The sequence below is a fragment of the Rousettus aegyptiacus genome, unplaced genomic scaffold (assembly GCF_014176215.1).
Source record: "Rousettus aegyptiacus isolate mRouAeg1 unplaced genomic scaffold, mRouAeg1.p scaffold_m13_p_14, whole genome shotgun sequence".
NCBI classification, from domain to species: Eukaryota; Metazoa; Chordata; class Mammalia; order Chiroptera; family Pteropodidae; genus Rousettus; species Rousettus aegyptiacus.
Genome location: NW_023416289.1, coordinates 13,141,120 through 13,152,897, shown reverse-complemented (window position 1 = coordinate 13,152,897; position 11,778 = coordinate 13,141,120). Strand labels below are relative to the sequence as shown.

Genomic DNA, 11,778 nt, shown 5'->3' with positions numbered 1-11,778 from the left:
ACCCCAGGAGCAGTTAGAATGGATCCTCCCTTCTCCACACCGCTGAGAGCCTCATCTGGCTGCAATCCTCGCAATTCTAATTTCCCTAGGATTCCGCCCCAGCCAGCTGGGGGGTTGGGCACCTCTCAGCAGAGCCTGGAACAGGTACTGCCTCTCCGGCAGAATACCATTATCAGATTAATCATTAGCTCCAAAGCTGACCAGTTGCTAGGACACCCAGGAAATGTAAGTCCATCAGAGACACACCCTGCAATAAGGAAAACTGGAGTTTGCCATCTCAAGCATGGATAACTGGTTAGTACCAGTGGTAGGGTTGGTCATCCAGTTGGAGGGGCACTGGCCAGGCCTCTGGTCAACATTCATTTTCCCTTTTGATGCCTGAAATTCTACCATCAACACTGGACAGGCCCTCAAAGAGATCAGCTCCGAGCTCTGCAACTTTTCTTCTCATTAGTTGAGAAGCTAATGCAGGCATTGGACCTCACCACCTGCACTGACAGGTTTGCATACAATCCCAGGGTTTCCACAGACAACCTCCTCAGAGTCCATCCACACACCAGGTTAAGAACCCAGGGTGGAGTCTATTAGCTCCAAGTTTTCATTCTTTGAAAATAAAGCATATCCCAGAGCCCTCTTGAAAATGCATATTACTGTGGGAGGGTCACAATGACTAACCAGTCAGTGTGAAAGTTTCTTCAAGCTGAGGCCAGAGGTAGCCTGAGATGCATGGGGGGTGGGAAACGGAGAGCCTGGAGGTGGGGAGGCTTCATGTGGGCTCAGAGTTTTGCCTGGGAAGGGAGGAATGTCCTGAGTCTAGAGTGCTAACAGTTAACTTTAGGGCATTTACTAGAACCTTGTGAATTAAATGTTATCAACATTCCCATTTTATGGACGAGGAAACTAAGACTAAAAGAGGTCAAGTGACACACTTTCCACCCCCAACCCTCCCAAACAAAGAATAGGAACCCTCCATCAGCATGAGACCAACCGCTGTCGGTAGTAGGGCTTCTCGACAGCACAGGTTCACCTTCTGCTCATTTGATCCTCAAAAAGACATTTCAATTTTTTTGATGTTAGAGGAAACTGAAGCAATTCACTGAAGGCCACAGTCTCACAATGCTCCACTTTCACAGGTACCCCTGGTACCCCTGTGTGTCCCCTCCTCACCCTGGACAGCTGAGAGAGGGCAGCCCTTCACGGCCAACGCCCTGGAGCTTGAAGAAGGACTTGCCGAGAAGTCTGAAGAGAGCATCTCTCCTGACCTGTCCTCACTGCCCCTAATTGTTTTCTAAAATCCTTTTTATTGAATTATCAGAGTGTAATGGAAGAGTCGATGAGAGTCACTGCAGAGTTACAAGGCCAGGACTTGCTGGGCAGAGGAAAGCTGAGCCCTAAAGGCTCCCTGGGCCGAGTGATGGTATAAAATATGTATTTTTACATAACTGGGAGAAAAAAAATAAACGGACAAGGCCGCCCCATGGGGGAAACGCCTCTTTCTGCATTTCCATTATCTTGTTTAATGTGCAGTCCTGCAAGAACCTCAGTGGGAAAAGAAATACTGGAGCCTTTTCCCTTTGAGCCTCCTGGTGGGTTAAGAAGCAGAGAGAGCCTGGGCGTGCGCTCAGAAACCCATTAAAACAGAGGGGACAGGTTTTCGGATGGGGGTAGCTGAGTTGACCTGAAACAATGTCGTGGTTTGAGACACCGCCTCTCCTCTGGGCTTCAGAAAGTAGCCTCGTTGGGCTCAGATTCATGGTTAACTCTGGGTGAAATATTCAAAACATGGTCTTCCCCATGAGGAAGAGGGTAGGAGGAGGTCCTTTCCAAAGAATAACCTTCACATCAAACATTTACTGAGCAGTTGCTACTAGGCGCCAAATACTGTTTAGTGATTTTCTTGCATCGGCTCCAATCAACCCATCTGCATGGATGAGAACATGGGCTTGCCCAAGGCCGCACACCTAGTGAGCTGCTGACTCCACAGTTTCGTAGCTCTGACCACGCTTGGAGGGTGAAGGGAAGGATGATGTTCTCGTCGGGGGAGCCAAACCGTGTCGTTGGGGCTGGCCCCTGCCAATCAGACAGGGAAGTCTGACCTAATATTTGCATGTCTGTTCTTTTTGATCCTAAAATTATTTTAGTGGGACATAATTCTCTAGAGGAGGCGGTAGTGGCTATGGTGTGGTGTTAAGAGCCCCATCTGGGGATCAGGAGATCTTGGGTTCTAGTCTTGGCTTCGATGTTGACTTGCTATGGGATACTGAAAGAGTTATTTGCAAATAACAGGTTTGTGTGATCTCTAAAAGGTCTCTTCCGGATCGACGTTAAAGGACAGATTGCAAATTGCAGCTTCAGCTAAAAGACTGTCCAGGGCCACATAAAGTGAAGCTGATAGAAGAAAGGGCCTTGGAATTAGAAGGGCCCTCTGCCGTCTCCTACTGGCTTCAAATTCTTTAGGTCTCAGTTGCTTATGTATCAAATGGAAATTGTAGCACAATTCTTGGGTTGTTTTGAGATGAGATTAAATGAGATGGTGAAAGTCAAATGCTTAGTCAGCACAGAGCCTGGCACAGTAACTTTCGACGCCCAGCGCCTATTGTTATCACTCCTATCTGTACAGGGCTGTTCTGGTGCAGAAAACATTGTTCTTATTTATTGTAGGACAACCTTACAACAATATAGCGAGATGTTTGTGATTATTCCATTTGGAAGGTGGAGAAACTGATACTTGGAATGATGGGTCTTGCCCAGTGAATTGATTTGCAGACTCAGAAGCCAGTGGAGACCTGCAGTTAAAGACTACAGAACTAGGGAAAGGATAAAGCTTAGGCGTTCGAGAGCCACCGATCGCGAGGCTGGGATTCGAACCCGGTGGTAATAGAAATCCTGGAGCCCCTGCCCCCAGCCGGACCGGCGGGTCACCGGGTCGGCGCGAGGAAGCGGGTCGCGGTCGGGGGCGGGCCGTCCACCCCCAGCCCGCGGAGGAAGCTGGGGTCGCACCGCTCATTGGCTGCGGCCTGCAGGTGCATCCTCAGCCAATCAGCGGTGCCAGGGGGCGGGGCCTTCAAAGCTCACCTGGTGCTGAGGCACTGCCCAGCTCAGTGGAGTCGATAGCCGCAAGCACCTGAGTTCGCGGAAGTTCTGCCAGACGCTACCCCGGTCCAGCTCAGCCAGACCTGACCCGACCCGACCCCCGCCCGGAGCGCCATGGGCCCTCGGTGCCGCTGCCTCAACGCGCTCCTGCTGCTGCTGCTGCTGCAGGTACGTCGCGTCCCGCTGGCTTTGTGGCGGACGCCTTCCTGCCGCATTATCCGCGCGCCCGCCCCCCAGTCCCTGCCTCTCTCCTGTCGTCCCCGCTCCCTCTTCCAAGAAAGTTTGGATCCAAAGGGCCTGAGCAGCCTAGAAGCCGCGCGGCGCTCTGGACTCGGAGGAGGCGGGAGCGCGAGCGGGTGAGCAGCGAGCGCGGCTTTGCCTGCTGCCCCCGCAGGTACCAGAAGTGGGGGCGCGCCTCGCGGCGGGCTCCGGCGACTCCGGGATGGCCCAGGGGCGGGCGGTGGGGGGCCTGGAGCGGCTTGAGGGTCGGGATGTGATAAAGGGAAGCCCGGGTGCAAGTCGAGGAAGAGCCGGGAGTAGTGGGGACGATCCCTGAGATAAGGAAAAGGGAATCAATAGAAATAACGGCGCCCGCCAGGTAAAGAAAAGGCCGTAAATAGTAAATAAGCATAGGGGCACCCCCGGGATCAGAAAGTGGGGTCAAAGAGGTTAGGGCGCCCTCCGTATGAGGATTAGACTTCGGAGTGGGAGCGTTCCCGGTATAAGGAGAGTGGATTTGGGAAGAGTAAAGATGAGTCCACTGTAACTAAAAACACAGGAAGGAAGGGGGTACTAGGTCGGGAAGAGGTGACCCCGGAGCCCCCTCTCCCGGGCGCGGGTCTCGGACTGAGTTTGGCGCGGCGGCCCGCGGGGGCGGGGGCGGGGGCGAGGGCTGGAGGTGGGATCCTCCCACACTCCCGACGCCTGGAGCGAGGGAGAGGTGGCGCTGTCGGTTTCGGTGTGGGCTGGAGGAGACCCTCCACCCCCCACGACTCCACCCAAGTCACTACCACGGTTCCATACCTTTCCCCTCTCCCAGGTCTCATCATGGCTCTGCCAGGAGCCGGAGCCCTGCCGTCCCGGCTTTGGCGCCGAGAGCTACACGTTCATCGTGCCGCGGCGGCACTTGGAGAGAGGCAGAGTCCTGGGCAGAGGTGAGGGCGCGCCGCCAGGGTCCGAGAGATTGCGTTCCCACGCCCCTGGGCTGGACTGGCCAAGCCCCTTTTTCTGTGGCTCAAATGACACCCTTGGAATTTACACAGATGCAGAGATTTAAGCTTTACCATGGTTGAGCACTGGGGTTGAGGGGGCTATCCTGGTGTGGTTAATTATTTTTGGAAGGAGGGGGTACCAATTAGAGGCCTCCAGTGTGTCTGCTATTGTCCTGACCACTTTAGAGACAAGTCTGTCATTTCAGACGGCAAAAACCTAACTCGTGGGAAGGGCGGGAGGGAAGTGGCAATTCCCCTTTCATAGATGGGCAAAGGAAGCTCAGAGGGTGGAGTCCACTTACCCAGGGTCAGCGGAGTGGGAATTTGAACTAGCATCTCACTCCCAGGCCCCATTCTGCACCATCTCTGGGATGACTGAGGAGCCCTCTCAGTTACTAAGCTGTGGCTTTTGCTCACAGAGATGAAAACATTTGATACGGGTACTATTCCCCCAAAGAATAATGGTTAAAAAAAAAAAAAAAAAAAAAAAAGCCTAGTAGCTCTGACTCAGGGAATAAAAACGCACACAAATGTATTTCTGGACTTAATCACTGTGATAATCAGAATTCTAGAGTTTGCTTTGTTTCGCTTCACTGTTGCCCAGGAGAGCAAGTGAAGGTTGGTGTGTGTGTCTCTTCTGGTTTCACTGATTCTCAGGTGTTTATTTCCTGTCAAGTCACTTTTGCCTCCCTCTTAATTTTAGTTGATTGGGTGAGCTATCAGGACAATAGAAAACACTTTTTGAAACAAGAAGTAACTCACAATCTCCCGGAAGGAATTCACTGTTTGTTCTTCCAGTCTTTGACCATGCGAAAAAATCTGCCACAATCAAGCTGTTTCCTGAAAAATTTTTTTGAACTTTGGAAGTTGTTCCAATAGTAGGCAACAACTTGACTGATTAAACACGTTTGCTTTTCTGAGGTCTGTGTTGTGTGGAGCTTTCTATCAGGTCAGAAAGGAAGTGTTGTCTGTCTGATTTTGCTGTGGGTCTACCATGACTTGGCTAGTCTCTTCTTGATGTTCCAGCCTTGCTCTCTGCTCGGCACCTGGGAGAAATAGAGATATAGGGACATTCAAGCCTTGTCCTCGGTATTGCATGTTCCAGCAGGTTGCTGAGAATGTCCCAGGACCCACCTAGAGGGCATGGTAGGACATAGCTTATTAGATGTCTGAGATGTTTTGTTGAGTATCAGTGGGCAGTGAGGATTGGCTTCTGGGAGGAGGCAAAGTTGACCCAGACTTGAAGAGCAGGTCAGAGGTTAGACATGGAAATGTCCCCAACACAAGTGCTGGTCACTCTGTTTTGCTGGACCAAGACATTTGGCAGCACTAAGCTCTTCTAGACAATAATGATATTATTGCATACTACCATTTGAGGTGGATGTCTTCTTCCCTGAGTGTCTGTCCATAGAGGACCCTGCAAAGAAGTGGTGGTGGTGGCGGAAGTGTGTCAGACCAGGTGGGAGGTGGAGAGGCCTGCCGCTGGTGGTCTTGGTTAGAGAGGCGACTTTGCAAGCTGCTTGTGTGGCTGGTTCAGTTCCATTTATGTCCTCAGACTCCCACGCAACAGGTTTCCTGACATTTCACTTTTGGGGAGCTTTTTGGACCATGGGGTCCCCTTTGACCAATCCAATGTGGAATTGCCCTAGGACAGAAGTGCCCTTCTGGTAAAATCACACAGGTGACCTCGGGGAACTGGCTTTGTGATTTGAAAAGGCAGTTAGGTGGGGTGAAGGGTTAAAGAAGTACAAATTAGTAGTCTATAGATGGTCACGGGGATGGGGAGCAGGGCATAGGGAATGCAGTCAGCATTAATGTATCGGCTAGGTGGAGGGTCAGAGGAGAGAAAGAGCAATTAGGGGGGATCGTTTTATGAACTATATAAATGTCTAACCAATGTACTATATACCTGAAACTGACACGATACCAATTTTTTTAAAAGTTGTGGCTAGCCTTAGGCAGCCTCGCTGTCTTTGGACAGTCTGGAAAAATGGAGGGAAGCTGGATTAGTACCACGTTTAAACACTGGCTCTGTGGAGAATTTGCTGCAGAGGAGTTTGAAAACAAGGAACCTGTCACTTTTTGTCCATCAGTGACCATAGAGTGTCACAAATAGGATATGGCTGAACTCAGGGGCCCTCGAAGTAGTTTGCTGGGGTCATTCCTATACCCCGGTAGATCTTTGTACTTATTCCATTGGTTTCTCTCCAGGTTCTAGGATGTTTTAAAAACAAAAACACAACTGTAAACTGGTTCTTTAGTTTCTGGTTATTTTCGTTTTTCTTTGTACAGATTGGTTTGAGAAACCCAGGCTATTAGACTGTTTTGAATCGCAGAAGTATTATCCTCATGCATTCAGCTTTAAGTTGACTGTGGGTTTGGGGAGGTGGGAAAAAAAGGCGGCAGGCTTTGAAACTGATGGCTTCCTTGCTTTGCTTCCTCCGCCACCTGGCCTTGGGCAAACAGGGCTTATATTTTGGGTATGATCTGGGCTACTTGATGGATTGACCTAGCTCACAGGCACCCACCTGTGCAGATTAAATATACCCATTTTCCCTTCCTGCTAAAAGATGTGCCAAAACGTAGTGGAAACAGTATGCTGACTCCTAGTTAAACTGGGCCTTATAAAAACAAATGGGAAACCTGCTTTGGGATGACTTTACATCATCAGAGCCCCATTCCCTCACTGCTCAAACTCCTAACCATCACTTCCCGGCTACTCACATCTGGGATAAGGGTTATGCAGAGCCCCTGGGGACCAATACCACTGGGTTATCCTCCTGCCCTTGCCTTTGTGTCTCACAAGGAGTGGAGGCCTAAGGCCCTGGGCCCTGCAAGGCCATTTAAGGAAGGCTGGCTGCTGCTCCTGCCCTTCGTCTCTGCCAGGTGGTTATGGACATCCCAGTTTGCTCTCCGGGGCTTTTTATTGAGTAAGCCTTTTCTTCTGAAATGCTCCCCTTGGTGTCTGTTACACAGTCCCTTCCAAGCATAGTCCCAGATAAGCCAGACATTGAAGCAATCAGCTCTCACATCTCCCAGAAACTGCCAAAACCCTAAAGTCCCCGAGAGGCACCTGTCACAATCTAGACTTCCTGGATTTCCACTGTGTCTCAACTCCCATCACCTCTCAGAGCATTAGGCTTTCAAGGAGGGGAATGAAATCAGTATGGCTGGTCAGGATAGTTCTGTAAGTACCTGAAACATCCAAGTTTGAATTTCAGCTACTACCCGTATGAACTTGGGTAAATTATTTTACTTATGAACATCAGTTTTCCCATGTGTTAAATGGGAGGCAATAATACTTACATGTTTGTCATGAGAATTAAATGTGTATATTCATTCATTCATTCATTTAGTCAACAAATATGAGTGCCAGCACTAGGTTAGGCTCTGGAGTTATAGTAATGAATAAAACAGATGTAGGTTGAACATTAGGACAAGTGAGACAGATATAAAGAAATAAGAAAGAGTCACTAAGTGGTGGCTTGTATTTCTTAGGGACAGAGTAGGCATTCAAATATCATTTTGAACAAATGAATGAATACATATTAACTACCTCTCATACCTTGGCTTATCTTTTTCCTCTTAAACTCTGTGGCCTCAGGCTAGCCCAAGATGTGGATTGTAACTGGGCAGGGAAGAGTTGGGTCTGTGGCTTTTGTAGCAGGTAAATAAGTGTGGCCTGGGTAGATAAGTACGTCCTGGGGACACAATATACTGAGTGTTTCCTTTTGAAAACTGCCTAGTTTGAAATCCAGATGATGCCCCTTGCCAGCTGAGGGACATTGGCCAAGGACTTTCTAAGCCTTAGTTTTCGCATCTATAAAATGGGCAAAACAGCATGCAAGTCATAGAGTACGTCAAGTGCTCCGTGAATATTACATTTTAAAGCCCTTGGAATATTTGGCGCCTTCTGTTTGAGACGGTCCCTTCTGTGTTTTACCTTCCTTTTGGTTCAAACGTTTCCCTGTGCTCCCTTCCCCTAGCAAACCAGCCAAACCAGTTTCCTCACTCTCTCTGCTTCTGTGTTAAAGCAAACAGTACTCTGCAAACAGTGACTAGACCAAAGTGCCCTTTGCTAGTAAAGGAAATTCTGGTATTTTCTGGCTTGCCACTGTGCAGTGTGCTTGGGGTGAGCCGAAGTGGGTTTGCTCATGAATATCATTTGGAATTGGGGTGGGAGGAGTGGAGCACTGAGCCGCTGAGGGTAGAGACGTCAGGATGATCTTAAACATTTCAGCTTCTGCTTGCTTTTTAAAAGTATTTTGTAATACACATGATTAAGGCTACTAGTCTGTTTTTTCAGGGCCAGAAGTGCTCTGCCCCAGCCCCTGAGACTCTGGGTCACCCACATGGCTAATCATCGAATCATCTGGGGCACTTCAAACACAGAGATTTGCCCTCCCGCTCATTCACTGAGCTACAGTTTCTGAGGGCGGGGTTCTGGACATGACACTGGACAACTCCAGCGGCTGGATCACAAATGTTTGATGAGTAAATACCTGGTGCCAGCCAGGGTGTGGGCATCTGGTTGTCAGCCTGAGGCCAGGGATCTACGGGCACTCTCGATCAGGGAGGAGTAAGGCTGGTCATTCTGCCATGCCGGCAAAGGGAGGCTCTGTGTGTACAAAGTGGAGCGGATGGGGTAGGAATGGGGGGGGCCTAAAGAAGTAGCCAGTGCATAAATTTCTTCCCCTGACCTAAGACCCAGCCCCTGCCCTCAGGGAGATTCCAGAGAATCTCTGAGATGAACCGCCCAGCGGGTAAATCTAGTACACTCTGAGAATGTCCTTGAGGTGGGTGTGGCTTTACCTGGTAGGCCTTGGTGGAGGAGAGGGTGTCATGTCAGCCAGGCAGAGAACGGGAGAGGACTCTCCAGGAAGAGGAAACGGGGTGCCTAGAGGTGTGGCAGGGCATAGCGGAGTCAGGCTGGCCCTGTGCCTTCTGAAATAAGGGATCTCCTTTGGGAGGACAGGGTTCCAGAAGAAGGTGGCCAGGGTAGGCCAGGGCTTGGCTGTGGACTTCAGTCTATAGGTAATAGAGGGTTTTCTCTTTCTGTTCTTTTAGCAAGCAAATCATGCACTTGGTTAAAATAAAAAAGTCTCCTTTCTACCTCATTCTGCTCTTCACCCAGTTCTTCCCCAGGGCACAGGTCACCGATCAGTTCTTTACAGATAACTGATTTTATTGGTCTCTTGTATATCTTTTTCCGGGTTTCCTTATGGAAGTACAAAAAGAGTCATTTCTTTATGCAAGCATAAATTTAATAACGATCTTTTTACACAGAGAGTAGCACAGAATAACACTGTTTCATACTTTCTTTTTCGCCCAACATTATATTTGTGTGTTCTCTCGTACTACAGAACTTCTACATTCTTTCACTTTTGTTATAGCCGCATGGTGTGGATGTGCTATCGTCATTTAACCTGCCCCCGATAGATATTGAGCTGTGTGCTATCTTTTAGAAAACAGCACTGCAGGGAATAACAAAGTCTGCATATCCTTCTTGCACAGGTTCTGGTCTAAGCAGGGGGGCTTGCCGAATCGGGGTACGCATATTTGTAATTTTGGGAGATATTGCTCTCTACCAGGACTGTATCAGCTCGCTCCCCTCTGAGCATCCAGAGACAACCTCTGTTCCCCACTGTCCTCGCGAGGGTTTTAAGCACAAGGTATTGGGAGCCTGCTTCCCTGAAGACAAAACAGTTTTGATTTGAGGAAAGACTTCAAGGTTCTAGCAGCTAAATGGTTCTAGGCAAGAAGTAATTCTAGCAGCTTCTAGAAGGTTCTTTTGCACTCACACTGGGAATAGACCAGAAGGAGAAGCAAATTGGAGAAGGAAAATGAGTTCTTGGTTAGGAAAGTGGTGGGGCTGAGTGAGGGGCCCAGAGGTTATCAAAGAGGTGTCTGGGAATGTTATGGCTGGAGCTTGGAAGAATGTTAGGTACCCACTTTAAATATGAATTTGTGTAGGAAAATGCTATTTTACCTTAATCACACTGGACTGTAAAACGCTAGAAGGGCGATGCTGAGAGTCTTTTTTGGAGGTGGCCAAAAAGCAAAAATATAAATATTTATTTTCACCCAGTATCAGGAGTGGGTCCTGCAAAGGGCTTCATAGACTGGACAGTTTAGTTAAGCCTCACAGTGGCTTAACTAACTGTCATCATCCTCCTGCTCCGCGCCCCCGCCCCAACCCAAAGAGGAAACAGGCTCAGAGAGGTCGGACAACTTGTTGGAGGTAACCCAGCTAGGTTGTGGCAGCACTGGGGTTAGGGCCCTAGACTTTCATCTTTCGTAACCTCCGCTCTCATCCATGGCCCCCTTGTGCCTTGTTGCCAACCTGCGTCTACGTGGAGCCCAAGTCACCTTTCCAGGGGAGAGGAATTCCCTCCTTCCCTTTGGAAAATGTCTTTATACCTTCACATCTCTCAGATTTTAATTGCGATGCTGGAATTTAGCCTTTTGCCTTTGTAGGGCCTCTTTTGTCTTTTCCTTACGGGCAATTTTCAGTCTCTTTCCCTTCTGACCTTCACTTCCAAATAAATGCTAAGCGGACAGCACTTATTTTCCTTTATGTCTTTCTTTTCTGGATCCCTGACAGTTCAGTCATTCTAGCATTCAAGATTTGGACAACGGGAGGGAAAGTGTCCTCCACAAACTCATGTTCCAACTGGGACTTACTCAAGGTGAGGGAAGCCAGGCAGAGATCGGGGTGTGGATCTCTTCCCGGAAAGAGAGAACACGCCCGGATCCAGTGAGCTCCGATGTGACTGCTAGGACCTGATGGGCCTGCCTGGGAAGGCTGAACCTGTTCCCCAGCAGCAACATCACAACCGGTAGCCGGCCCAGGACCCCGTGGGATAATTGGCCAAGGCCTGGATAATAATTAGCAGGCTTTGTAATTAGGGGAGTTGTAACAAGCCGAAAGCCTTTCAGTTATATGATACCTGGGCAAGTCGAAGGCTAAGAACACCTGTTCCTGTGGTTTGGCATTCAAATGTACGGATACACCTCTGTTCCCAGAATTTTCCCAAAAGGGAGTTTTGAGAGTGTCCTCATCTAGATTTTTGCAACAGCCTCCTTTCTGGTCTCTCTGCTTTCCTTTCCCTTTCCCCAACACAGTCTTTTCTCCACCCAGCATCCAGAGTGATGGTATTTTAAAATATAAGTTGGAACATAATCGATTTTACTCAAAATCTGCGTGTGGTTCCCATTTCACACAGAACGAATGTCAGAGTCCTTTCTATGACTTAATAAGGCTTCCATGATCGGTCCCCTCCTTGCCTCCCCCTTACCTCCTGCCTTCATCGCTTCTGACAGCACTCAGAGCACATCAGGCACATTCTGCCTCAGGGCCTTTGCACTGGCTGTTCATGTTCTCTATACCTTCCCCCTGATACCTGCTTGGCTCACTCATTCATATCCTCAAGTTTTGGCTCAAATGTCACCTGTTTAGGGAGGCCTTTCTTGA

The 11,778-nt window shown here is 49.1% G+C and overlaps 1 protein-coding gene across 2 annotated transcripts in view; it reads left to right on the top strand.

Annotated features, from left to right (window-relative positions):
• The first annotated feature begins 3,098 nt into the window (after positions 1–3,098).
• Positions 3,099–11,778, top strand: part of CDH1 (cadherin 1) — a 63,527-nt gene continuing 54,847 nt past the window's right edge. The window contains exons 1-2 of one of the 2 annotated variants that reach the window (XM_036231436.1): positions 3,099–3,255; positions 4,130–4,247. In XM_036231436.1, coding sequence (XP_036087329.1) covers positions 3,208–3,255; positions 4,130–4,247 — 166 coding nt within the window. In that variant the 5' untranslated portion in view covers positions 3,099–3,207. Of the gene's footprint in view, positions 3,262–4,129; positions 4,248–11,778 lie in introns of both variants that reach the window. The other variant, XM_016164652.2, reaches the window with a different exon arrangement.